The sequence below is a fragment of the Pistacia vera genome, unplaced genomic scaffold, assembly GCF_008641045.1.
Source record: "Pistacia vera cultivar Batoury unplaced genomic scaffold, PisVer_v2 Contig765, whole genome shotgun sequence".
In the NCBI taxonomy this organism is placed as follows: Eukaryota; Viridiplantae; Streptophyta; class Magnoliopsida; order Sapindales; family Anacardiaceae; genus Pistacia; species Pistacia vera.
Genome location: NW_022196629.1, coordinates 4,505 through 32,266, shown reverse-complemented (window position 1 = coordinate 32,266; position 27,762 = coordinate 4,505). Strand labels below are relative to the sequence as shown.

General features: G+C 36.9%; 2 protein-coding genes across 3 annotated transcripts; one reads left to right on the top strand and one right to left on the bottom strand.

Annotated features, from left to right (window-relative positions):
• The first annotated feature begins 4,344 nt into the window (after nucleotides 1-4,344).
• On the top strand, nucleotides 4,345-7,068 carry LOC116116202 (ankyrin repeat-containing protein At5g02620-like). 2 transcript variants are annotated; one of them, XM_031402304.1, is made up of 4 exons: nucleotides 4,345-4,884; nucleotides 5,102-5,517; nucleotides 5,686-6,195; nucleotides 6,290-6,496. In XM_031402304.1, the coding sequence occupies exons 1-4, from the start codon at nucleotides 4,428-4,430 to the stop codon at nucleotides 6,350-6,352; spliced, it is 1,446 nt and encodes a 481-aa protein (XP_031258164.1). In that variant the 5' UTR covers nucleotides 4,345-4,427; the 3' UTR covers nucleotides 6,353-6,496. The 2 variants fall into 2 exon arrangements, with proteins under 2 accessions (XP_031258164.1, XP_031258163.1); XM_031402303.1 differs by having other exon boundaries at nucleotides 4,347-4,884; nucleotides 5,686-7,068.
• A 994-nt stretch (nucleotides 7,069-8,062) lies between these two features.
• Nucleotides 8,063-9,595, bottom strand: LOC116116216 (E3 ubiquitin-protein ligase ATL42-like). Its single transcript, XM_031402313.1, has one exon. It carries the CDS (start codon nucleotides 9,557-9,559, stop codon nucleotides 8,270-8,272), a length of 1,290 nt encoding a protein of 429 aa, XP_031258173.1. The 5' UTR covers nucleotides 9,560-9,595; the 3' UTR covers nucleotides 8,063-8,269.
• Nucleotides 9,596-27,762: the final 18,167 nt, after the last annotated feature.

The window sequence follows — 27,762 nt, the reverse complement described above, 5'->3', positions numbered from 1 at the left end:
AATCTCTATGTGCGGTGAAAAGCATATTACCATGAGCTAAAATGGCTCGGATTTCACCTGAACTTGATTTGATGCAACCGCGCTCCATGCAGTCTGGCTGCCTCCATGCACGAATACGCTTACTATCTGAGCCAGTGAAGACTATTCCTTTTGAGACTGATATGGAGTAGATATTGCCTTCATGGCGATGAAGGGAGGCAATGCAGGTGTAAAGGATAGAAGGAGATGGAGTTTGGAGAGGAGAGAGTGTCCATGGCGATTCTGGGCTAGGTGGTGGCAATAGCGTGACAACAGTGGAGTGACGAGGGCTAGAAGCCCTTGGAGGGCTAAATTGGAGGTCTTGGTCAGACATATCTTCATGTGTTTTGATGGTAAGATTAGTCGGTGATTGTATTGGGTTTCTTTCTTCATCCATGAAGCTAAAGAGAGTTTTCTTGCCATAAAATTCCATGGCATGAATGAGATGTGAAAGATAAAAGAAAATGGAACTGCGTTGAGAGGATTATATGAAGAGTGATCTATTGGGGGTAGAGAATTGAGATATGTATATATATATTAGAGAGCTAGAATTATAGGTTTGAGAAGGCATTGATGCGGTTGGGGCGAGTTGTGATGTAGAGCAATTAAGAAGTGATTGAGCTGTTGTTATTTGCCATTAAAGGACAGTACGCCAAGTGAAAGCTATGGTTGGCATAAATTCATTAGTAGCTAGATATCATAATATAAGTTAGTTGTATTACACAGACCATGATACTACTTCCCACCATATTTTTTTCATCTCTTAACTTCTTATATACACGTCATACTTCAGAATCTATGATGAGCACAAACACTTCAAATTGCAAATTTGGGAAAACTTAACAATATTAATGTCATAAATTTTTCATCTTGTTTTCAATGAATATAAATTATGAATGTGTTTTAGCAATTAAACTTGTTCTTACAAATTATATATTACCCAATCTTACGAGGGCTCAAGTAAATGGCACAGAGAGAGTCCAACAATAATTGAGGATAAACCCCATAATATAACCACTTACTTAACGAGCAATGAGAACCTCTTAAACATTTGCTAGTTGGCTCTCTTTCCATGATGTTTCACTTCCACCTCTTAAATGGCGGCATGAATCATGAACCAAGCCACTACAGCAATGAACCTACTACTGATTAAGTTGAAAATGGTACCTAGAATCTTGCCTCAAACTAAGAACCCAGCTTTATGAATATCTAGTAATGATACTCAAACTATATATTCTACAAGGGACCGCCATTTATATATGCACATGCATAAATTTTATTTCATTCTTCACCAATGCATTGCAAGTATCTGGAGTTATTGTTAGGTAAGGATTCAACTTCTCTGCTGTCTTATAATAATTGTGTTTAGAGAAAAAACCTTATGGGTTCCTGTATATGACTGAGGAACAATTATATTGTAAAGCAAGGGGGGAGAGCCATTGAAGCCGGTGGTTATGGCAATAAGTATAGAATTGATATGGCTTTGGGCGCGTAGTAGGAAGTAGGGACACCAGTAATTGTAAAGGTAATAAAAATGGGCTAGCTGTTAGGTTTGACTGGTTGTATGCAGCAATTACATTTGATTAAGAAAGACAACCACTTTGTTGGGGTCTCAATAAAATCCCCAAGCATTCACATCTACTTATAAAATTACAAACGAAATCCACCAAACATTTCCAAGAAAAAGAAAGGTCCTCATCCTTGTGGAATATGAATCATATATACAGTAGAACCTCTCTATAATCATAATATTGGGACTAACCAAATTTATTATTATGAGGAGGTTATAACTTAATAGAGGTGTAGTTACAAGAATATTATTTTGATTTAAAAAATTATTGTATTCATTAATTTCTTATTTTTTAATTCGTGTCTTAGTAGTATTATGATTTCAATTCATTGTTTTAGTAACATTAGGATAGTTTGAAAATCAACATCAAAGAGTCATTACTAAATTGAGTGATCAGATTCGACAATTTCACTATACTAATCAAATAAATATTAATTTATTTCTCAATCATCCAAATGAGTAATAAGTCATGTATGCGTTAACTGAAAAATAAATCATTACTAGAATTAGACAAGAAGAGGAATGAGATAATCTTGTTGATGATAGTATGGAAATACCAAAAGTTTCATGTCAAGAAGCTCTAAACATTCTTGAGAGCTAGAAATATTATAGTTTTAAAAGAGCTAGAAATATTATAGTTTTAACAAGAAGACATCCATGCTGACAACTTATTACGTACCCGTAAGATAAAAGATGTGATAAGAACTCTAAAACATAAATAATTGTCCCAAACAACTTTAGATAAATATTGTATTTTATCTTAAACATTTAATATAACATAGCATATATTTTTTGCAATATACACATAATTATTACTATGTAGAGGCAAGTTTCTTAAGACGAAACTTATAAAAAATTATAATTTATTACAATGTGAAATTTATTCTTATTTATAACTGGCCTAAATTGGGATCATAATTTTTTATAATTACATGGAGGATATTCCTATATAGAATATCACTATAGAAATGTTCTACTGTATATAACACCGCGTCTTTAGGGTCTAAACTGAATGCATGACATTTGGTTGTGTTAGAGTTGTTGATTACTTCAGTATTAACGGGTTACGCAGACGCATTCGGGGGTCTCGCTGCCTGGTGAGCGGGGTGGGGTCGTGGGGGCAACACCCCCGAGCCTTTAGGCAGTTTGGGTCTTTTCCATGTATAACCGCGGTAAGATTTGTTTAAATCATTAATTCCTTATTGGGTTTGTGTTTGGGTTTAAGAATAAAAATTCTTATAAAACTAGGTTTTGTCATTTTAAATCTAGTATATAAATATATTTTTTTTTGTTATGAATGCGATAACAATTATAGGATAATTCATTCATTGTAAACAAGAGAGGTGAGAAAATATTACAATAATATTGACTCAACTAGACGTAATTTATATCGGATAAATTAGGTTAAATTAATCTTATTTTTTTATTTATTATCTGTAATTTGTTTTACTATTATTCTGTTATCGTATTTATCTCTATTCCGTTCATGTTGTTGGTGTGCCCTTTCTGCTGTTTGGCAGCGTGGTGTTATTATTAACCATATAATTGTGCGAAACAGATGGATGCTTGGAATAAGTTTATACTGTTTTACTGATGCCAAAAATTTATGAGGTCATGAATGGCGTAATCCAATTCCGTGATATCCACATATATCAGCTGCTCTTCTTTGACTTTTTTATCACCTTATTACTCGGTTTCCAGATGTTTCTCGTTAAAATCATATTAAATTCAAGGGGAAAAGTGCTTATTAAAACAAAAAAAGAACTAAAAACTAGCTAGCCTAGCCTGAGAAGTAAAGAGGACTGTCATATCAAATTATACATATAACAGATTCTATTCCGAAAAACAGATATAGAAAAATTATTGACTTCCAACAGTAATGGATCACCTTAAGCTTTCCCACAATCTGTCTTGATTTATAAATTGCAAACGTGCAAAAATTTATGCAGTCATCATATATTCATCAATGTTTTCATACACGGACTGGGCCATAACTCGGTCAACGGGCCATTCCTTAGGTCGGATGGTCCGATCTATGCAACTGGCAGATCAGACAGATGACATCATGCTACGAAATAAAATTTTAAAACTATAATAATTAATAAAAATGTTGATGTCAGTATGCCATCATTTGAAATTGCATTTTATTAACCCGGTTTAGCTACCGATTCTCTAACCTGACAGTTGAACTGTGGTTCGACATTGTTCCCATTGATTTAACCTTGGATTAATCTAATCTCATTGTTAAAACAAGTTTTATCCATTTAGTAGACTAAATTAGAGACCAATTTTCGATTGGAACTACGGTTTTAAAACCATGATATTCATACTAGAATAGCGAGAAAGAATATGCAATAATGGAAATGGGAAAGGAGGAAAACATTAAAATGGTCGCTGATCAGTGGTGTAAAGACAGTGTAATGTAAATAATATAAAATACATACTGTGTACCAAAAGTGGATGATCAGTGTTAAATGTATGGTGTAACCCAACACCAGAATTGAACTTAGTGTGAATGTACGTTAACTCAGTAGTATAATTGAGTCATCAAATTAACCTGAAATGTGGTAATGTATGTATTCTGTTAGGTATACAACCCTTTGTCTGTAAAGCGTTGACTGTTAATTGTAAGACCAAGAGAGATTCACAAAAAAAAAAAATAAAAAAAATAAAAAATTGTTTTACGAAGAAAAAGAAGTCTACGAGCAATCATAGAGAAATTTCATGGCGCCTTCAGTTTGTGGAAAACAAGGCCTCCTGCCTCATTATTTATTATCTCGTCAACAACCCGTATTTCTAGTACCCCAACTATTATTCCCTCCCTCACCTATCTCCAAACATGGACAGACGCCTCTATGATACCATTCTCAGAGGAGATGTAAAAACCTTTCTTAGTATCCTTCAAGAAGAGCATTTTGAAGATACAGCAAAACAAACACTTCCACAATCTTTAAAAACAATCCTACACTTAACAGCCCGTTTTGGGCATGAGGAGTTGGCATCAGAGATTTTGAAGTTGTGGCCGGAGATGGTGTCGGCTGAGAACGAAAAATTGGAGACTCCGCTGCATGAAGCATGCAGAGAAGGGAGACTAAACATTGTGAGGTTGTTGGTGGAGAGTGATCCTATGGTTGTTTATAAGGTAAACAAAAACAATGAGAGCGTGCTGTTTATGGCATGCGAGAGAGGAAAGCTTGATGTGGTGAAGCAGCTTTTGGGGTATCCATGGTTGTTGATGTTCGAGATGGATAGCTCCACTACTTGTCTTCATGCTGCAGCTTGGGCAGGGCATACAGGTAACTAATTCGCAGTGGTTCATCTGATCATTAATACGTGACTGGACGCTAAACGTTGACCAAGTACTATCATTAATTAACTTAATTAATAGATGTTAGAATCAATTTTAATTATTGTATTCCTTTAATTGCGGTTATTATAGGACGGTCAATTTTTTGTTGCCTGCTCTAAATGATAGAATTAGCCGGATTTTTAGAATTTTTCTACATGTCGCAGACATTGTGAAAGAGCTTCTAACGGCGCGGCCACAATTGGCGTGGCAAAAGAACTTGAATGGGGGCACACCTTTGCACATTTCTTGCGGCAAAGGCCACCTAGACATAACCAGGGAGCTTCTAAAGGTAGACCCTGACCTCTCTTCTTTACAAGACAATGAAGGTCGAACACCACTCCACTTGGCTGCTATCAAAGGCCGTATAAATATTATTGATGAAATACTCTCAACCAGTCTTGAGTCAGCTGAGATGAGAACCATTTCTGGAGAGACGGTTCTACACCTTGGAGTAAAGAATAATCAGTATGAAGCGGTTAAGTTCCTGATGGAGACTCTAAACATCACGAAACTTGTTAACATGCCAGATAACGATGGCAACACTATCTTGCATTTAGCAACTGCTGGAAAGCTTTCTACTGTAAGTTCCTTGCATATTTCTTCAATTCATATTCTTTTAGGAATTAAATACTCTGACATCATTCTACAAGCGTTTTAATGTTATTTCACTGGAGATTCTGCTGCCAAATTTTATAGCTGAAATATGTTATGTTTTGTGGCCTCTTCTATGTCTTTGTTTCGAGGTTAGATGGTCATCTACATACTGAAGCTTGGCGTTAATGTAAACGCAATAAACCGCAAGGGATACACCGCTCTTGATGTTGTTGAATGCGATGCAACTAATTCTGGTGTCCTTACGATTTTACCTGCATTACAAGAAGCAGGCGCTAAGAGGTGTGACCAGTTGCCACCGATGTCACAAGAAATTCAACCCATACAAGATAACTATCCATACACACCACCTTTGAGGCCGAAAAAAGCTCCTGAATCTCCAACCCGACATCAGCGCCATCGTCATCGTCGTCGCCGAGAAAAGCAGATTGAGCTACAAAACGAGGGTCTACGCAATGCGCGCAATACAATCACGGTTGTGGCGGTTTTAATAGCAACTGTTACATTTGCGGCTGGCATAAACCCTCCAGGGGGATTTAACCAAACTACTGGGAAGTGCATAAGGGGAAGACAAACTTCTTTTAAGGTCTTCATGGTTTGCAACATTGTGGCATTATTCCTGTCCCTAGGCATAGTCATTTTCCTAGTAAGCATCATTCCTTTCCGGAGAAAATCCATGATGAAATTATTGATGGTTACACATAAATTGATGTGGGTGTCGGTTTCATTTATGGCTGCAGCTTATATGGCTTCCATATGGACGATTTTGCCACATGAGAAAGGGATGGCAGGGGTGTTGGTGACATTGATTGCTGTAGGTGGAGGGTGCACATTGGTCATTTTTATGGGACTGGGGGTATTGTTGGCGAGACATTGGCTTAGAAAATGGGAATGGAGGAAAAGGAAAGACAAAAATGGAAGCCCCAATAGTAGTGTTAGTCGGGTTGAAGAGATGCGGACGATGAAGAAAGGCAGTCGCGAATCTACCAGTAACTCCGACCTTGATAGCTCTGATCAAGGAGGTTATCATCTGTATTAGATATATATGTTCTGTAGCATCAGGAAAATTGGGATCACAGATATCAGTTATTACTAGATGAAAGTTTGGGCACTTCCGTGTACTATTGTGAGTCCTTTGATAGTGCAGCCCTGCATATGTGTTAGCGTTTCCAGTTCTGCAGTATGATTTAATTTGTACTTGATCCGCATATTCTAGTAGGTTTACGATGTGCAGAATAAGCGTCCTATTTGTAAAGGTAGATTTGTAGCTAATAATAAGGCGCATTTATAATTCTATAATCCAGTTGAGGCAGTGGCATTATTTAGTCATTACTAGCTACTCTCTCATTCAGTTGATGAGAGGGTAATCAGAATTTAGTAATCAGGGCCGTTTCTTCTGAGACAAATATCCATGCCAGTTTTTGGTAATTAACAATGAATCTGTGACCTAACACTGTCTCTTCTATTGATTTTGATTCTGCTTTTAAATATTTGCTAATATAAAAACCTTTTTCAGACAGTTGTTTACATTAGCAGAGGGAAAGGCAATGATTTATTTGAGAAACAGAGTAACTCTGTTTGTTTAGAGTGAGACTGTGATAGTGCATATCATTTTGTTTATTCTCGGGATAAACAAACGAAAGCAGACTTCATATCTAAATACATGCAGAAGATCTATTGAATAAATGTGTTGATGTTTGATTTTGGACACCAACGACTCGCATGCGTAAAGTGCTAAGAGAGTCTTAGAAATTATACGTGATAGATCCATGAGATTTGAATATGGTGCTGAGAATATATATGTTGCAGAAACATAAATAGAAGATTGGCAAGAGAGGTTTTTAAAGTGGTTCGGATATTTAAAGCGAATCTTATATTCACTGTTATTGTATTATTCTTTGGCTATTTCTATGATATTGCCCGTAAGGCATACAAGGATGGAGAAAAGCTTTGTTTACAGAAGAAATAATGAAGCTCAAATCTATGTCTAGCTCTCATCAGTCCAACCTTCCCTTTTTATGAAGAGAAATATCAATTTATACACCTCTGAGGTCAATGTATTTAGTGTTTTGCAAGTTACCTTGACACATGGACAACTCTCATCTGTTCTTCTCTTAAAATGAGATAGGGTTGGTATAAGATATCTTTGAGGCAGTATGGGCTTGACAGGAAGTACAATTTATCTTTTAGACACTTATTGAACTGATATTAGCGTGACTTTTTAAGCATAACAAAATGAGAGAAGACTTAGGATGATAAACGGTCACTTCTCAATGTGCTGGAAACTCAAAATAAACTCGGTCAAAAAATTCAAGCTCTAGAACAAAATCATATAGTATAAAATTGATTTCTGGATTCTTTCTGGGATGAGACGAGAGGGTGAAGACAGGGAAATTGTAGTTTAATCTTTTTAAAAATTGTGTAATAGCTTATACAATAGAAAAATCGAAACAAAACTGCCAAATACAATTATACTAATGCTGGTGAAAGCAACAAATTTTGCCTTTTATTTTGAGGGACCTCTTTTTAATGAAGTTTACATTGACCAGGCAGGCATGAACCAGAAAATCCATATAGAGTTTAAATTCATCTTTCCTCTGATATTAATGATAGGATAAGATTTAACAACTCTGGAATTTTCTTTAAGCAAGAAGATTTACAAGCTACATATCCAAATTATACAATTACCTGACCTTGTGGAGTGATTATGAGTGTAAAATTCACACGTTTAAATCATGCCTTTTTTTGTCCAATTCCTGTAAGTTTCTTTCTCCACCTGCAAACCATTGAACTGTTCGCTGCACTATTGGCAACCAAAGTCTTCTTATTCTCTCCTCTTTTCTCCCACTACTTCCAGGTGAAGCTTCTCTAAATTTGTGTCTTAAACTGAAATCTCTGAACCTTGCAAAGTTGATGATCTCAGACATTGATCTCTTCTCTCTAGCATTCAACACTTCTGATGAATTTGCCTCATTATATGAAGTAGAAAGAAAGCTTGAAGATGAAACTGAATTGTTTGTTTCAATTCCACCGAACCTGGACTCATATAATCTCTTAATCTCTATATCCTCCCTAATCTTTACCCTATTTTCATTCATGGATAAATCACAATGAAATCTTCCACTTGTTGAATTGGAACGAGAGATCCTATTGCTTGATACAGCACGAAGCATCTCGGAGTTCAAGAACAATAAGTCTGAAGCATTAACATCACTCCATCGGTTCTTAATAACAACATCGGAGACAATGATTTTGTGGTTGAACTTATGCAAGAGTTTTTGGTGATTCCTATTGACCTCTTGAATAAGCAACTCTTCTTCTTTCTTACCTTTGTCGGTATTTCTAAAGCTGTTTCCGATGTTGAACCTAGAAGAGGCTTGACGGTCTTGCTCTCTCTGGACAATAAACTCAAGATTCGGATCATCTGTTAGATTTGAAGGGTTTCCCGAGAATCTAAAACTGTTTGAGTAAGAGAAGCTCCTGAGGTCTCTCATATCAAACTTGTACCTGCAGAGAGGACAGCTAGAGTGGCTTTCTAGCCACTGGTCAATGCATTTGACATGAAATGCATGCCTGCACTTGGGCAATAATCTTAGAATTTCACTATCTTCAAATCTTGATATGCAAACTGCACACTCAAGGCCTTCTTTCGATCCCTTTAGCGAAGAAAATCTGAAAAAAGGGAGTGACTCGATCACTGCTCTATCAATTCCGGAAGATCTAGACGATGATCGAATAAGTTCTTCGAAAGTTTGAGTTTGCTGATGGGCATTATTATTATTATTACTAATATGGCTAATGAAATGAAATGGGTTTAATGGACAAAATTTTGCGTAGGCAACTATCAAAAGTAATAAAGAAAACACTACAGAGAAGACACCAATGACCGCCACAAGATTTGGCTGGAGAGGATGGAGGATATTGTTGGGGTCAGAGTTTGAATTGTTTTGGGCTTTGACATGAAAGAACAAGCAAAGAACTATGATAACGAGTACACCTGGTTGGCTCATGGCTAAATGACCAAACTTGCTGTCTCTTCTGTTAAATTTATGTTCTTCTCCAGTTAATATTCTATCTACAACTGCTGGAACCTTTTATATTAATCGAATCAAATGATCTCTCTATGTCCAAGTCCATAAGATACAGTATTTCAGAAGCGTTTTCCTTCTAGGTCTAATGTGGGTCACGAGGGAGGAGGGTATCTCTTCTGTTTTGTCCTTCTATGCTGTCTCCATTTGTCCCAATGGATAAATAATTGCAACCTGCAATCTTAAGTTCAATTTTCATAATTATCAGAAAGTTTATTAAAATCGGTGTTTTGTCTTATAAGAATGGAAGATTCTTCAAGTCTTGGTCCTTTGCCTACCCTTCCTTTTGCTCCACAAACATATTGTCCATTTGTTTATGGTTGAGGTCAAAGTAAATTTGTGCTGGAAAGGTTCATAACGATTATAAAACTTCCGCTGGCTGGCAATTCTTGGGTTTTGCAGGCCAAATGGCATTGAGTTTTTGGTTTAATTAATTAGCCATTAGGGGCCTTCTATTCTCTGTTTCAATCGATAGAATTATTGTTTTTGTGGAAACAAATTAAGTATAGAGATACTTTCTTCCATAATTGACAGGAAAGTAATGGAAAAAAAAAAAAAAAAAAAAAAAACCAAGAGATAATCTCTTAACAGAAAAAAAAGAAAAAAAAGTAATGATACTCAAGCTTCAATAACTCGTCCTTCTGAAAAGAAATCGTTGTTGAAAGGTGTTAGGAAAAGAGTGTATTTGTAAGTTTTGAGAACTGAACTGAGTTAGTTGTAATATTAGAAACTCCTATACGGTGCGTTTTGAGCACTCTAACTACAAAAGTGTTTCTCTCCTGTAACAAATTCTCACTTAATAAAAATTCCCAGTTTTTTTCGTGTTTATGTCTGATACTTTTCTCTCTACTGTTCCTTAGTTTGTTTCTTTAATTCAAGAAAAATCTTCCTGGATCAGAGCTGTAGACCAACGTCCATGGCTAATCGAGTCCTGAACTGTCAAATTCAACTCAAGACCAGAGATTGAACAAGATCGGAGCACAAACGTGCTGAGTTCAGCTCTTCACTCAACACTTCCGGAGCTTAGTGAAGCTATCGGAGAAGAATTAGCTACTGGCGATCGCAAATTCTTCCAGCATTGATATCTCACGATCTTGATGGATTTGTTATTGGTGAGAATCTATGTCCTCCTATGTTTCATTTTGATAAATTAGGAGAATCAAATGAGTTGACTAAGAAACCAAACCTAGGTATTTCATTTGGAAAAAGACAAACCAATCTAGTAAGTTGGCTATTCTCGGCTATATTAGAGTCCATGTTTAGAAATGTTGAAGTGTACTAGTGCCTATGAGATCTGGAATACCTTAGAACTTCATTTCAGTCTTTCTCAAAAGCAAGAACATTGCACTTAAGAAATCTATACATACTACTAAGAAAGAGTCTTTGAGTATTAATGACTATATTTTGAAGATGAAAGAATTAGGTGATGAGCTAACAGCAAGTGGAGTCAAATTGTGATGAAGAGTTGCTGTGTACATATTAGATGGTCTAGGTCCTGAATACGATGTTGTGGTTGCAAATTGACATTTATAGTAGTACTGCAACTCTTCAAGAAGCTCAATTCGTGTTACATAAGCATGAAATGAGCTTGAAAGACAGAACAATGCTCTGTTAAGCTTTCATGACAGTTAAGTTATGCAATGCTCACAAACAAGGACCTATTGACTCTGTAACTTCACAAAATTCAGGAGCTGGTTTTCAACATGCCTCACATATGTTGAAACCAGGATACTAATAGTCAGTCCCCTGAAATGATCTTTCAACAAGGACAAAATGTCTCAGCCAATGTACCTTCACAAGCTGTCTTTGGGGTTTTGATCTTGGTAATGCTGGATATTCAGGAAGTGTACTAACAGGTGTCTTATCCAAATGGTTCTCAGTTTATGCCTACTGGTTTTAATCAATTTAATAACAATATGATGAGAGGAAAAGGGAGAGGCCGAGGCTACTTCAAGCCAAATTGATCTATCAGGTTGTGGCAATGGGTCACTCTGCCCTGCAATGCTACCATATATTTGATCAAGATTTTCAGGGTTTCAACCACAATCACTCAGTTCAGGCCTCTACTTATAATCCTTCTGTATCCTCTCAGACTAACCTTGCTGGTGTTCCTGAGGCTCTGTTCAAGCATTGTTTGCTGGTCAGTTGTTTCCTAACACTGGCTTGCATCCCAATAATGGCTTCCATAACTCGTTCTGGGCTTACATGATTACAGCTACCGTAGGATCACAGATGCCTCAATATCCTATTGCAAACTTTCAAACTCCTGATTATAGACAGAGAATGAGTCCACAACCTCAACCTACCACTGTAGGAGTAGTTGGAGCTAATCCTACCAAGGCTGAAACTGGAATACTGTCATCCGCAGGCACTTCTACCAAGCTGTAGCTACTCCACAAACTGTACATGATCAGTCTTGGTATATGGATTCTGGAGCATCTAACCACATGACAGCAGATGCTCCAATCTGATGCACAAGTCTAGTTATCAGGGAACTCTAAAGTTCAAGTAGGCAATGGGGATGCTATTCCTATCACTCACACAGGTAGTTACTTGTTCCTTCACATGCCTCACATAGTACTTCAACTAAGAATATATTGTGTTCCGAAATTGCAAAGAATCTAGTTAGTATTTCTCAAATACCAAGGATAATAATTCATAGTTGAATTTCATTCTGATCATTGCCTGGTAAAGGATAAGAGCAACAAGTGTCTTGTTGCAAGGCTCAGTGAAAGGTGGCCTGTATCAACTGGAATTATCAAGCAATGTCTCTCTTATGCATAATCCATTCCTTCTGCTTCACATCATGTAACTGGGAATGTGGTTCATGAAGCTAATGTTTACTTAGATAGTATTACTAATGTTGTTCATGGGAATTTGATGTTAAGACTAATAATGTACCTTTAGATTCTGCATTGTTGTGGCATGCCCGATTAGGACATCCAAATGTTAAAACTCTTCAGTATGTTTTGAATAAGTTGCATGTAAAACAATCTACTGCTAGAATAAAAGTTCCTTTTGTGAGGCTTGCAATTTGGAAAATTGAAGCAATGTAGTTTTCCTATCTCATCTCAAGAGTAGTTGTCTATTAGAATTGGTGTATTCTGATCTGTGGGGACCAACCCCGTTATGTCTAGAGAAGGGTATAGATACTATGTGATTTTTGTTGATGATTTTAGTAGATACACATGGATATGTCCTTTGAAACTCAAGTCTGAAGCATATACTGTTTTTGTGCAATTTCATAAGTTTGTGGAAAGTTTAGGTCCTTTTCAAGTTATCTTCAGGAAAATGGAATCATGTTTAGACATCCTGTCCTTACCTTCACCAACAAAATGGAAGAGTAGAGCGAAAACATAGGTCCATCACAGAATAGGGTTGTCACTCTTGGCTCATGCCACTATGCCTTTAAAATTGGTGGTCAGCTTTTGCACAACAACCTTTCTGAATAGGTACCTTCAGCACCTCTTGAGTTGAGTCACCATATACACTTTGTTTTCAAAGAGCCTAAGTATACTAATTTAAAGTTTTTGGATGTAGTTGCTATCCATATCTAGGCCAATCAAAGACACAAACTGTCATATCATACAGAAAGTGTGTTTTTCTGGATACAGTCTTCCCATAAGGTTATTTGTGCCTAATCTTGTGGTCGATTATATATTGCTCAGCAGGTGAAATTTAATGAACAGATTTTCCATTCAAGAATGAGAAGAATGAATCTGAAAATTCTAAATAAATAGTGACAATTCTGTTCAGTCTTCTCTTGATAATCCTGGTGCATTCCTACCTCTGTATTATCTTCAAGAATTGATCCTAGAACAACAATATTATCTTCAAGAATTGATCTTAGCACAGCCTCATTTGAGCTCACATCGAATGATACTCCTGACTTACCATCAGCAAGAGTAGCACACAACCTAGTCCAACCATGTAGTCCCACCACTATTCAGGCCTCAAATAGATCTACATCTAGCTCCTCTACTCACACTCTATCCAGCTTTCCTGAGAGTTCACTAATCAAGAATGTGACCATCCTATCACCTCTACTGATCCTGATAGTCACCAGGAAGCTTTATACCTTGTACAGCCCAACATCCACAAATACTCACCCTATGATACTAGAGCTAAGGCGGTTACTCTGCAAAAGCTAAAGCTGATCTGATTTTACTTATCAGGCTTTATTGACCACGAATACCATTCTAGTGAACCAAAAACTGTAACTGAAGCTTCACTTATGCCTGAATGGAAGCAGGCTATGGAGAGTGAATACCAGCTCTTTTGAAGAATCAGACTTGGGAATTAGTACCTTATGAAGAAGGTATGCATATAGTTGGAAGTAAATGGGTTTTCAGGACCAAGTTAAACTCAGATGGGACTCTGCAAAAATACAAAGTCAGGCTGGTAGCCAAAGGCTTTCAACAGACACCTAGACTGGACTACTTTGACATTTTTCTCCAGTTGTGAAGGCTGCAACAATTCGAATTATGATTTCTTTGGCTGTCCATCAAGGTTGGCAAATTCAACAATTGATGTAAATAACGCATCTGAATGGGGAGCTATTAGAGAAAGTTTTAGTTGCCGTGAAGGTTTCTCTCCTGCCTCTTGTTCTTTAATTCAAGGCTGGTGTGCAAATTACATAAGGCCTCTAGGTCTTAAGCAAGCTCCAAGAGCTTGGTTCATAAACTGAAAAATGCATATTAGAATAGGGATTGTTAACACTACCGCAGTATTAGTTTGTTCTTTTACAAGAGAGAATCCAAGTGATGTATCTTCTAGAATATGTGATGATATCTTGGTGACAGGAAATGATAGTCATCTTATTCCAGCTTATAGATCTTAACAGCAAGTTTGCTCTAAAAACTTTGGGAGAAGTTCAATATTTTCTGGTTTTGAGGTTAAAAGAAATCTTCTGGTTTACTGCTTACACAAACCAAGTATGCCTAGGAGCTTTTGTGTAAAGCTGGTATGGAGGATCTTAAACCATGTTCTACCCCCATGGCCACTGGTTTAAAACTTGGAAAAGAAGACAGTGAGCAATTAATCAGCCTTCTCTTTACAGGAGTATCATTGGGGGATTGCAATATTTGACTTTGTTCTAGATGATTTGGCTTCTCAGTGAATAAACTAAGTCAATTCTTGAGAATCCTACTACAACTCACTAGACAGCCTGCAAAAGTGTTGAGGTATGTTAAAGGTACTTTATCCCATGGGATTCTCTTCACAAAAGGAAACCATTTACTGTAGAAGCCTTTGCTGATGCTGACTGGGCAGGGCCAATTGACAGAAAATCCACTAGTGGTTGTAGTGTTTTTCTTGGTGGTAATCAATCCAATGGCTAAAGGAAACAAAAGGTTGTTTCTTTGTCATCAACAGAGGCAGAGTATAGGTCTCTTAGCCAAGCTGCAATTGAAGTAGTTTTGGTCCAGAATTTGTTAAAGAACTTGATATTCACATAAAAACAACTGTTATTGGTGTGATAAGATGAGTGCTGGTGCTTGTCCTCAAACCTATTTTCCATGCAAGGACAAAGCACATTGAGATTGATGTCCATTATGTGAGGGAACTTGTTGCAAATAAAAAAATTAAATGTCCAATAAATAGCTACTAAATATAGATAGCTGACATTCTTACTAAAGCTCTTCCTAGCTCAAGGTTTGTTTATTAGACCAAAACTGTGTGTTGCAGCTGAACTTTCTGAATTACTGTCTGATTGATCAAGTAATGTGCAGACTACAGTAGTTGCAGAGTTGTGTGTGTAGACTGGCAAAATACATGACTGAAGCAGTAGTTGTTCTGTTTTCTGTAATCTGTAAAGAGTAGAATTGAGATGATTGTAAGTAGGAGTTTAAGTAATTCTGAATGGAAGTAAAATGTGCAGACTGCAGTAGTTTCAAGTAAAGTGTGCAGGCTGGCAGACTACACAATTGCAGCATTATGTTGATCTGTTTTTTTTTTTTTTCATTGTAATCTGTTAAGAGTAAAAATTGAGATGGATGTAAGAAAGAGATGAAGTAGTTCTGAATGGAAGTGGTGCAGTTAGTTCTGAATGGAATTGAATGGAATTGGTGCAGCTTAGTTTTGATGGAATTGAATGGTATTGGTGCAGTTTGCATTGGAAGTGGTCAGCTTGCAGGGAATGTGCAGCACAGGTGGTGTACAAGTGGTCCAGCTTAAGGGGAAATTTTAGACAAAGGGTGTAATGTAACGTGGTTTAGCTTAAGGGAAATGTTAGGAAAAGAGTGTATTTGTAAGTTTTGAGAACTGAACTGAGTTAGTTTGTAATATTAGAAATCTCCTATACGGTGCGTTTTGAGCACTCTAACTACAAAAGGTTTCTCTCCGTACCAAACTTCTCATTATAAAAATCCCAGTTTTTTTCGTGTTTATGCTCTATACTTTCCTTCTATGTTCCTTAGTGTTGTTCTTTAATTCAAGAAAATCTTCAACATAAGGTAAAGGGGTTAATTTTCAAAAACTACCTTCGTTTCCACAATCACCCTCACTGCTCCAACTCCGCATCTCCTCGCTGAATCTCGCCACCTCAAAATCCCCTGGAAACTGAGAAGCCTTGTAGCGTAGGTGATTGACTAGAGATAAAAATATGGGTTTCTCTTAAGGAGGAGATGAGGAAGATGAAAGAAATTGCTAATTTTGCAAAAGAAAAAATAATGATTTTTTTATTATAGTTTGATTTAATTGAATTGGTGAGAGGAAAATTAACCCAAACTGATTGAGTCTATTTCTGTATTTAGCATCATAGTTGGGTTTGTTTTGTTTCTTTCTTAGCTTAAACCTTAACTAAGAGAGAAAATATCCTTTTACGAATTGATAATTACACCTTCTTTAATTTTGTTCTAGATTGTTTTTTATTTTCAATTTTTATCGTTTTTCCTGTTCTTCAAATTTCTCTCTTTCTTTTGTGATTTTCTTCTCTATAATCTCCATCACTGTGCCTATGCCTCAGAAAGCATTAGTTATTATACAGAACAATGGTGAATTTATCCAACAGTAGAGAAGTTCTTAACATATTCTTGGTATCAAAAATAAAAAAATCATCACCACCTGTCAGAAGATAGAAGAGTTAGGAATGTATCTACACCATGATTGACGGTTATTATTACTGAAGGAACATTAACTCCTTTTGCTTGGAGATTTTCAGTTGATTATTATTAATGCAATGGTAAAAGTTGTATCGTAGTTTCCTAAGAATGCATTAGACAATCGACAAACCAACTTGAATGGCGGAACGTCATTCTGCTTGAATGAGTGCGTCCAGATCTTAAGGATTCTATCCTTATTCTGTTGGATAGATTTCAGAAATCAAGTGTAAAAAATCAGTTTCAAAAGCCAAAATATAATTTAAGGCTTAAGGCTAGTTAACTTCAATTAGTATCGTCTAATCTTTGATTGATTGTGGTTTCTCTAGACTTGGCAAAACGGGTGGGTGGACCGGGTCTTTACGGGCCCAATATGGGTCCAAAATATTGGACCCATACCCTACCCTATACGGGTACGGGTGGACCCGTGGGTACCTGTTTTTTCTCTCTCCAGGTTTTAATTTTTCGTTTCACCCCTAATAGTTTTCAATTATGACAGTTACACCCCCAAATTCTTACAGTTTTAATTTTTTACATTTACACCCCCTAAATCAATTACTCTAAATTCAATTCAATTTAGAATATAAACAAATAGGAACCAGAAAGAATATTCTCTGTTTACAAAATCCCAATCTATAGCTGATCTACAAAAAGATGATATGGCTTTTAAGACCCCTGTTCCTACTAAGGTGCACCCTGTTAGTCGGCCTATTTTAGAAGGGAATTCATCTTTGTTTCGTCCTCCAAATGGGTCAACCTTAGAAGGAAAGCCCCCATCCTTTGCATCTCCCAAAGCAAAACTAAGTACCCCTGCTAGTGTTGTTCATCAACAACAGAATCCATTTTCTAGGACTTTCGCTAAGCCTGAGAATAAGGTCTCAAAGCAAGTTGAATTGAATTTGCCACCTTCAGCAAGCCAGAATAATAGTAATCTTATTGCTGCAAAATAGTTTTCAAATAAATTAGAAACGATAGCCTCTAGGCCAAATTAGATGGTGGCAAGGAACATGAATCTGATGCAGCCTTTACCTCCAAAGCAGCTTACTAGAAGGTACAACTACAACCAAAAGGGTTGCTTGTTTCCTTCTGTATAAAAACCAATGTATTGTACATAAATATTTACACAAACTATGAGATGGATGTTGATAATTACATTGTGATCAACTAGGAAATGAGATTAAATGTTTACATTGGAATAGTAAATGTCAAAGGAGAAAACAAGATAAGGCAACTTCCTTTTTGGCTTTTTCTCTGCACATGTGCACAAAATTCCATCCCCACCACACCCAGATATGCCAAGCTTTTTCTACTGTTTTTCTTGTTCTTGTGGGTAGTGTACCTTATGTCATACACAAATCAAATGAAACGTATATCCGCCACTGGAGCTGATGATGTACGTACACTCAACATAACAACAAAAATCGCCTCTGCAAAATTTTCACTACTCTGCTTCAAAGGAGATTTGTCATTTGTTTTTAAACTCTCGCATTACTTCAAATTTTTGCCACCAAAAACAGCTGCTGTTGCATGCTCGAATCTGCAGGAAAAAAATAGCAAATCCCATGTCTATTTGCAGTTGGTCTCTAATTCTCGGCTTTAATTTTTGTCATGAAATCTGAAAAACAGCAACAAATCATACTATCTTAGCAAGTTCTTTGAGGAAATTATTTCATGATTTTACCAAAACAGGCATAATAAAATATCATGAGCCGAGAAAAAAAATTGCTATCAGATAATCATTACTGCCTAAAGAAGAAAAACACCAAAGCATCATAAATACATTAGATTTAAAGGTATATAGGACCATGTAAAGCTATAATTTCCAGAAAGAACCGATATTCCAAAAGAAATTGACATCAAAAGTGAACTCAATGGTCTTATAACAATGGTGGCATCTCTCAGAAGAATACTCATTTTGTTCCAAGACCAAGCTATAGAAGACAAGAACAAGTATTCTTATAATTTTGTAACAAATTATTTTATCACCAAAATCATATAGAGACATGAATCTAATAAAGCAATAAGACAAAATGACAAATAGGTAGAAGGCCTTTATCAAAGATCACAAAAATAAAAATCCACACAGATGAACCATATCGATTTTTAAACATGGATCTCACGGGATCTTTCCTCGTCAGATGAAATATATCTATTCTTAAACCATGGATCACTAGCATGGTCATAAAAAGAGGGATTATTTTGTTTCACAGGGGGTAATATGTCCTTCAACATCGACATGTTCAATAGATGTACACAAATAGCTAATCAAGCACAGATAAAACTCTGGTATTCCACACCTGCAAATGTAGCCTAACACAAACACACTCAACGAAAACAACTCTACACAGATCGACGTACAGGGAAAGCTCAACCAAACAACAATATAAGTGTAAACAATTTTAATCTCACAAACAAAAATTAAAATACAAAATCAATAAATAGAACAATTCTTCAACTTTTAGCATCCAATTCTTCAATAAATACAAAATCAAACGAGAGCAAAAATATGCAGTAACCTACATTAATCTTTCAAACAAAAAAGAAAACACAAAATGTGTCAAAAAAACAAAAACAAACACACAAAATTTGAAAGAAAAAACAGAAAACCAAGGCAAAATACAGGAAATGTGTAGAAACACATTTTCCATCATAGATCTACGAGCTAAAACATATTCAAGAGAAAATGAGCTTACTAAGGTAATAGGAGCTCCAAGAACCAGAGTTTAGGAGATGACGAGTCGATGCCCCAGTCCCGATGACGTGAGACAGAGGAGATGACCAGCCGACGAGGATGAGCGAGGGCGACCGGTGACTGTGGTACTAGGAATGGGAATGACGGACTGGATGAATGAATCAGGTGAGGTACTGCTGTACTAATGACTAACGAGTGACGATTAATTGAAGAGGGAGTTGAGGTACGAAGAAGATGGCAAAGAGGGAGGTACTCAGTTGACTGATGAGAGATTGAGATTGAGAGGATGAATTGTTATGTTGAAGATTGAGAGAGATGAGAGGCAGCATAGAGAGTTACTGAGTTAGACTTAGGGGGGTTAGGGTTAGGGATTTGCAAAAATGGGTACCCGCGGGTGCCCACGTGTTCACCTATATAACCCGTCAGTTATACAAGTCGGGCTGGGTACGGGTCCAAAAAAATGGGTTTAATAGATTGGACTCGTACCCTATATTTTTTACCTGGGTACGGGCCGACCCGCAGGTCTGGACCCGTTTTGCAAGGTCTAGGTTTCTCAAAGCATTTGATCTGAAGTTCTTTTTGTTGTTGCTTACACCGAAGAATACAAAGAAAAAAAAAAAGAGAGCAATTGATGAAAAATGAAGAGAGTAATTGACTGCATTACCAATTGAGTTTACATCATAACTAATAAAGCAAAAGTTCACTATTGACAACAACTTTGCAGACATATTTTATCCAACATTAATCTAAAGCCATACATTTATACAAACTTATAACAAATATTATAAACACATCCCATATAGCTTGGCAGTACAAATCTAAAGCATTACAAAATGAATCAAACTAGATGCCTCACAAAACTAACAGACGACATATTGCAATACCTTTTGGCACCAGAACATATTCAAAAACAAGTTGACAAACTGCTACATTTCCAGCTAATTATCAGAATTTAACACTCCTCCTTGATAGTTGGCTGGAAACACCAAATCTGAATCTGAATTCTTCAAACTTGGCTTTGGAGACAGCTTTACTCATAATGTCAGCCACTTGTAATTCACCCCCGTAGTGCATCAGTTCCACTTCACCATTTTGTTCAGCCTCTCTCATTGCATGAAACTTTATTTTGATATGCTTTGTACGTCCATGATGCACTGGATTTTTGGCCATTGCTACAACAGATTAGTTGTCGCACATGATGGCAGTGGGCTTGACCTGCTTCAGCTTCAAGTCTTCAAGAATCTTCCTCAGCCAAATGGCTTGATTAATAGCAGCAACATCAGACATATATTGTGCTTCTGCTGTGGATTGAGCCACGATTTCTAGCTTCTTGGAAAGCCAACAAATAGCACCATAATTCAAGAAAAATGCATATCCTGAAGTGCTCCTCATATCATCTGTTGAACCAACCCAGTCACTGTCAGAAAAACCAACCAACTTGAAGTCTTCTGATCTCTTGAACCACACCCCAAAGTCAGTGTTGCCCTTCACATATCTCAACACCCTTTTTGCAGTCTTGAAATGTGGCTCGATTGGTTGACTCATAAATCTGGACATCAAACTAGTGGCATACATTATGTCTGGTCTGGTTGTTATCGTATAGCAGGCAACCAATCAAGCTCCTGTATAATCCTTCATCAACCTTCTCAGCTTCATCACTCTTTGAAAACTTCATATTTGGAACCAATGGCAGGTCCACTAGTTTACAATTCTCCATGCAGAACTTCTTAAGGATTTCACTTGCATACTTCCTTTGATTCACAAAAATACCATCTGCATCTTGAACAATCTCCATCCCAAGAAAGTATGACATTTCACCCAAGTCTGTCATTTCAAACTCACTGTGCATGGATTTTTTGAATTCCTCCACTTGAGCATGATTGCTTCTAATCACTAGAAGATCATCCACATATAGAGAAATGATCATTACATCATCTTCGGCTTCTCTAATATAGAGTGTGCTCATTTGGACTCCTCACAAAGTCTAAACTGAGCAGGTGGTCATTAATCCTGCTATACCAAGCCCTTGGTGCTTGTTTTAAGCCATATAAGGCCTTCTTCAGCAAGTAGACTTTTCCCTCTTCTCCTTGAATCTGATACCCTTCAAATTGTTCAATATAAATTTCCTCATTCAACCAGCCATTCAAGAAGGTAGATTTAACATCCAATTGATGAACCTTCTAAGAAAATTGAGCTGCCACGACAAGCAGCAGTCTGATGGTGTCATGCTAGGCAACTAGTGCAAATATCTCCAAGAAATCCACTCCATATTGCTGAGCAAATCCTTTAACAACAAGCCTAGCCTCATGCTTCAGAACTGAACCATCCAGATTTAACTTTTTTCTGAAAATCTATTTTACTTGGATCACTTTCCTGTTTTCTAGTCTGTCCACAAGCTTCCAGGTATGATTTTTTTTCAATCATGGCTAGCTCCTCCTTCATGGCAATCCTCCAGGGTTCTAACTTCACTGCTTTTGAGTAGCTTGAAGGTTCCATTTATGCCAAATTGCATATGTCATACACAAAAGCTAGAGACCTTGTTCCTCTGACAACAACCTCTTCATCTGATTCATCTCCTGAATTTTCTTCAACCTGAGTAGCTGGAGCTTCACTTAATTGAGGTTTTGCTTCTACATCAGCCTTACATTTCTCCCAATTCCAGATTCCACTCTCATCAACTGTAACATCCCTGGACACAAATATTTTCTTTGAATCAGGAATATATATTCTATAAGCTTTAGATTGGTTGCTATAGCCAATAAAAATTCCTGTCAAAGCCTTGTCCTCCAACTTTGTTCTCTTGGCAGGTGGTACCAGAACATAACATATGCTTCCAAAAATTTTCAGATTATCCACTGCTGGCTTGACTCCAGTCCAGGCTTCAAATGGTGTTTGACTGATCAATGCTCTAGTAGGTAGTCTGTTGAGCAAGTACACCCCTGTATTGACAACCTCTGCCCAAAAGAATTTCGAAAGTCTTTTCTCAGCCATCAAACATCTTGCCATCTCCATAATAGTCATGATTCTCCTCTCACTAACTCCATTCTGCTGTGAAGTATAAGGGCTACTGAATTGATGTCTAATTCTAGCTTCCTTGCAAATTACTTCAAACTCTTGAGAAGTGTATTCAGTAACATTATCACTTCTCAAGGTTTTGATGGTCTTTCATGTTTGATTTTCCACTAGTTGTTTGAACTTCTTGAATACTCCAGCCACCTCATTTTTCTGCCTTAGAAAGTAAACCCAACACATCCTGGACTAATCATCTATAAACAATACAAAGTATTTACTTCCATTTAGTGATGAGGTTTGCATGGAGCCACACACATCTGAGTGAACAAGCTGAAGTTTTTCAGAGGCTCTCCATGCTTGATTCACTGGAAAAGGTTTTCTACTCATCTTGCCTAATTGACATGCTTGGCAGACTCCTTTTGGTTCTTCAACAATGGGCAGATTCTGAACTAAATTTTTTGACTGAATCTCCGTTAAACTTATATAATGTACATGGCCTAATCTCTTATGCCATATCTCAGTTTCATCTTCTCTAGCATTACATGCTTTGTGTGGAGTGATTCTTCTCATGATTGGAAAGCTCTTCCCCACCATTCTTACTCTCATAATCTCACTTCCCTCACTGTCCAGGATTATGCAAGATTGGTTTTGAAAATGCAATGCATAATCCTTTTCCAGCATTTGTCCCACACTAAGAAGACTTTGACTTATATCAGGTGCATAAAGTACATTTGAGATTAATTTCATACCTCTTGGTGTTTGGATTGCAACATCACCTTTCCCTCTTGCTTCCACAAATTCTCCATTTCCCACTTTGATCCTTGACCGATGAGAGTGATCTAGGTTCACAAAACTCTACAAATCAGGTGTCATGTGATGTGTACATCCACTGTCAATCAACCAGGTATCATCACAAGCTTGGATCAAACTGGATTAGGCCACAAATAACTGCTCTATCTCCTACCCTGGGTGCTGTTCATCAACTGTTTGAGCTTGCTGTTGGGGTTGCTCTCCCTTGCTTTTGCATACTCTTTCGATGTGGCAAATTGTTTGTAAGCCCTATATTGTATTCTAGGCTTGAACTAACATCTATGCTCTACATGTCCCTTCCTTTTACAATGGGAACAAGCTGAAAAATTTTCATTCCACCAGCTTTGTTCCACTGACTATTGGACCTTTCTTTTCCTTTCTTTTCTCTAGCAAACCTTTTGTTATTTCCTTGTGTAGACTTGCCCTTGTGAGCTACTAACATTGCCCCTTCATTCGCATCCTCTAAGCTTAGGAGCCTTCTCTGCTCTTGTGCTTGCAGAGCATGGACCAAGTTCTCCAAAGATGAGATCTTTGCTTCAAACCTTTTTGGTAAGCTTACTATTACCTTCTCCACTACTCTACTATCTGACATCTCCACTCCAAGCAACCTAATTTTATTGACTATATTCATCAACCTATCAACATATTCCTTTACTTTCTCAGCCTCTTGCATTCTCAATGTCTTAAATTCTCTTCTCAAGTTCAACACCTGCATGTTTCTTGTAGTGTCACTCCCCATGAACTCCTCCTTTAACTTGTCCCAAGATTCTTTTGCTGTTTCGCATGCCATGATCCTTGTAAAAACAAGGTCCGTGACAGTTGAGTGAATGTGGGACAAGGCTCTTGGAGCCTTTGAAACTTCTTCTTCATACAGCCAGATTTGGTTGAGTGTGGGATTTGGTCCCAACTGAGGAGGTTGTTTCTCTTATTCTACATACTGCCAGAGTCATTGACCCTTTAGGTATGCCTTCATTTTGACAGCCCATATATGGTAGTGCTCACCATTAAATACAGAAGGTAGAAGAGAAGCTGTTTAAGTGGCCATTGATTTAAGAAAAACAGGTCTAATGCAGGGTAGTTTTTTTGGAGAGACAGATGAGGTGATCAAGGGAAAGAAAAGGTTCAGATATTTTTTAGCTCAAGTAACCGTGCTCTGATACCGTTTTGTTGTTGCTTACATCGGAGAATACAAAGAAAAGAAAGAAAGCAACTGATGAAAAATGAAGAGAGTAAACTAACTGCATTACCAACTGAGTTTACATCATAACTAATAAAGCAAAAGTTCACTGTTGACAACAACTTTGTAGACATATTTTATCCAACATTAATCTAAAGTCATACATTAATACCAACTTACAACAAACATTATAAACACATCCCATATAACCTGGCAGTACAAATCTAAAGCATTACAAAATGAATCAAACTAGGTTGCCTCACAAAACTAACGGGCGGTAGATTGCAATACCCTTTGGTGCCAGAACATATTCAAAAACAAGTTGACAAACTACTACATTTCCAACTAATTATCAGAATTTAACAGTTCTCCTTGCAGTTGCAACAACTAGAATATGAGCACTATGTTTCACCGAATAATTATAATGAGACAACATCAACAAGCTAAAGTACTCCACTTTTATTAGCTGATTCTTTTGATCCCATCCTAGTTTCATTCATGGATATAGATTAATTAGAAGAAGCATGTATTTAAAACATAAGTCCAAATAGATTAGAAAGCAAATAATAACATTGAACTTACAAAAGATGTATAAGTTTATCATTACCTCTGTTGGCTCAAGTAGTGCTTGTGATTCATCAAAGTATAGCTTTACTAGACCACCATATATAGGAAGGCCTGATATGAAGAAAACACCAATTATACATAGCATTTGACAATGTTTCATTACCATAGGACACAATTTTGACGAAATTTTGTCATTCCAGCCATTGAGCTTGCTGTGGAATCTACCACTTGGGTGTAGCCATACTTGTGTTTTACACCATTATATTTCTCATTGATCATAGAAAAGTCCATAGACAAGTCTGAACCAGATAGATTTCTCTCCTTAACCTCTCTAGTTACCATGTTTAGTCTCCATTATATGCATGAGTCAAAAGAAATCCATCTTGTATTGAATTGTGAGAATTCTTTTGAGTGTAATCTGTAAACTTAAATCCACTTGAGAACCACTAAAACTTGTTTTGACCCCAATCAAGACCTGGTATGATGGCTTGGAGAAATCTACATCCCCTCACAACTAACTGCTCTTATTTTAGGAAATAATAAACATCAATATCCATATTCTTTGAGTATATATGTTAAAAGATCTCCAATTGAATTTTCTGTCAGAAATCATAAGGAATTTTATGATCTAAAGGACAATTAGAAGGAGTTACTAACCTCATTACCATCCTCAAAGCAATTGATTAGGTGAAATGTGCAATGTGGCTCTACCTCAAACCATTTTACTAAATCTGTAGTTCTGTAACGAGGCATCACTCCTATTCTTGCATTTCCTTCTTTTTCATACTTCATAAACCTGTATTTCACAAACTTTATGGATTTAAGGATGTTTATCAACAATAGATTGATTTGAAAAGCACCATCCAACCATAAGATCTGTACTCACTGTCCACCACTGAGAAGTCTATTAATTAAAGTCAATTGTAAAAGCATAATCCATTATTATATTGTACTTGAGCCACAAGAAGGAATTAGTCCTTTTTTTTTTTTTTTTTTTTTTGAAAAAAGGTATTTTACAACTCATAAGCTTAATGCTTATATTTTCTAGTAATTGGTTTTGTATCATTGCCTAGGGACTGGTTAAGGCCATAAATGATTTGTGTAATAGGCATACATGGTTAGCCAAACTCTGATTTACAAAACAAACAGGTTGGCACATGAATATCTCTTCTTCTCTATTACCATGCAAGAAGGCTGTAGTTACATCTAACTGTTTTAGCTCTAAGTTGTGGTGGTTAACCATAGAGATCATCATTCTGATAGTCTTATACTTTACTATATGGGAGAAGGCTTCATTGAAGTCTATGCCCTCTCATTGGGTGTACCCTTTGGCTACTAACCTAGCTTTATACCTGGGGGGGTCTTTGTATGAGATGCCATCTTTTATTTTAAACATCCACTTACTTTGTATCAATTTCTGATTTTCTGGTTTGGGAACAATGAACTAGGTCCCATTTACCTCTAGTGAGTGCATTTCCTCTTTCATTGTTGCCCACCATTTGCCTTTGTCCTTAGACTTTATTGCTTCTTCAAATGTTTTAGGTTTAGTTCTTTGCACTTCAGTACTTGCAAGCAAAGCAGATAAATCAGATCAACATAAGAATGTCTTGTTGGGGGTCTTACCTCTTTCCTGGTTCTGTCCCTTGCAAGTTGGATTGTTGCAGGTCATGTTGAGGTTTAGTCAACTCTTTTGGTTCATGTTCTTCTTCTTGGTCAGGACCATTTGGTCCAGTTTCAGCCTTTGGTTCTTCTTCTGTTTCTAGCTGGGGTGGATCAGGTGGTTGTGTTGTAGGCTCCACCTCAATTTAGGTAATTCCAGTTGAGGTTGTAGTTATTTTAGAAGTGCTAAGGGTCCTTACATCATTGTTAGTAGTCTTGCATGGAAAAACTCCTTCGTTAAGTACAACATCCCTACTTACAATTATCTTTACCCTCAGAGATTCTCTATCCCATAACCTATAGCCTTTTGTCCCCTCTTGGTATCCTAGAAAACAATTTAGTGGATCTAGGTTCTAGTTTTCCTCCTACTGTGTGTGCATAAGCTGCACATCCAAATATCCTTAGATGACTCAAATCAGGCCTCCTACCAGACCACTTTTCTTCTGGACAGTTAAGATCTATAGTAGTGGAAAGGCTCTTATTCATTAGATAGGTTGTTATGGTTAGTGTTTCCCCCCAAAAAGTGTTTGTCAGAGGTAAATAATAGACACCTAACCTTTTCCAATAAGGTCCTATTCATTCTTTCAACAACCCCATTTTGTTGAAGGGTTTTCTTGACAGTGTATGCCTCAGGATACCATTTTCACTACAAAATCTATCAAATTCAGCATTGTAGAATTCTAAACCATTGTCGGTTCTTAGTGCATTAACTCTATGTTCAACCTGATTCTCCATTAATAGTTTCCACTCTTTAAACTTAGCTAAGGCCTGGTCTTTAGATTTAAGGAGGTACACCCAAACCTTTCTACTATAGTCATCCACTATGGATAGGAAATAACTATTTCCCCTATGAGACCTTACCCTTTCAGGTCCCCACAAATCTGAGTGAAGGTACTCTAGACATTTAGTAGCTAGGTGAGTTCCCTTTTTGAAACTCAGCCTATGTTGTTTTCCCAACACACAATTTTTACAGAATTCTAAAGTTGAAATAGTGTTCTTACCAAACATCCCTTGGCTATTGAGGATGTTCATCCCCTTTTGACTCATGTGGCCCATTTTGAGGTGCCATTTTTTTGTCACAGAAAGGTTAGTAGAAACAAGTGCAGTATTA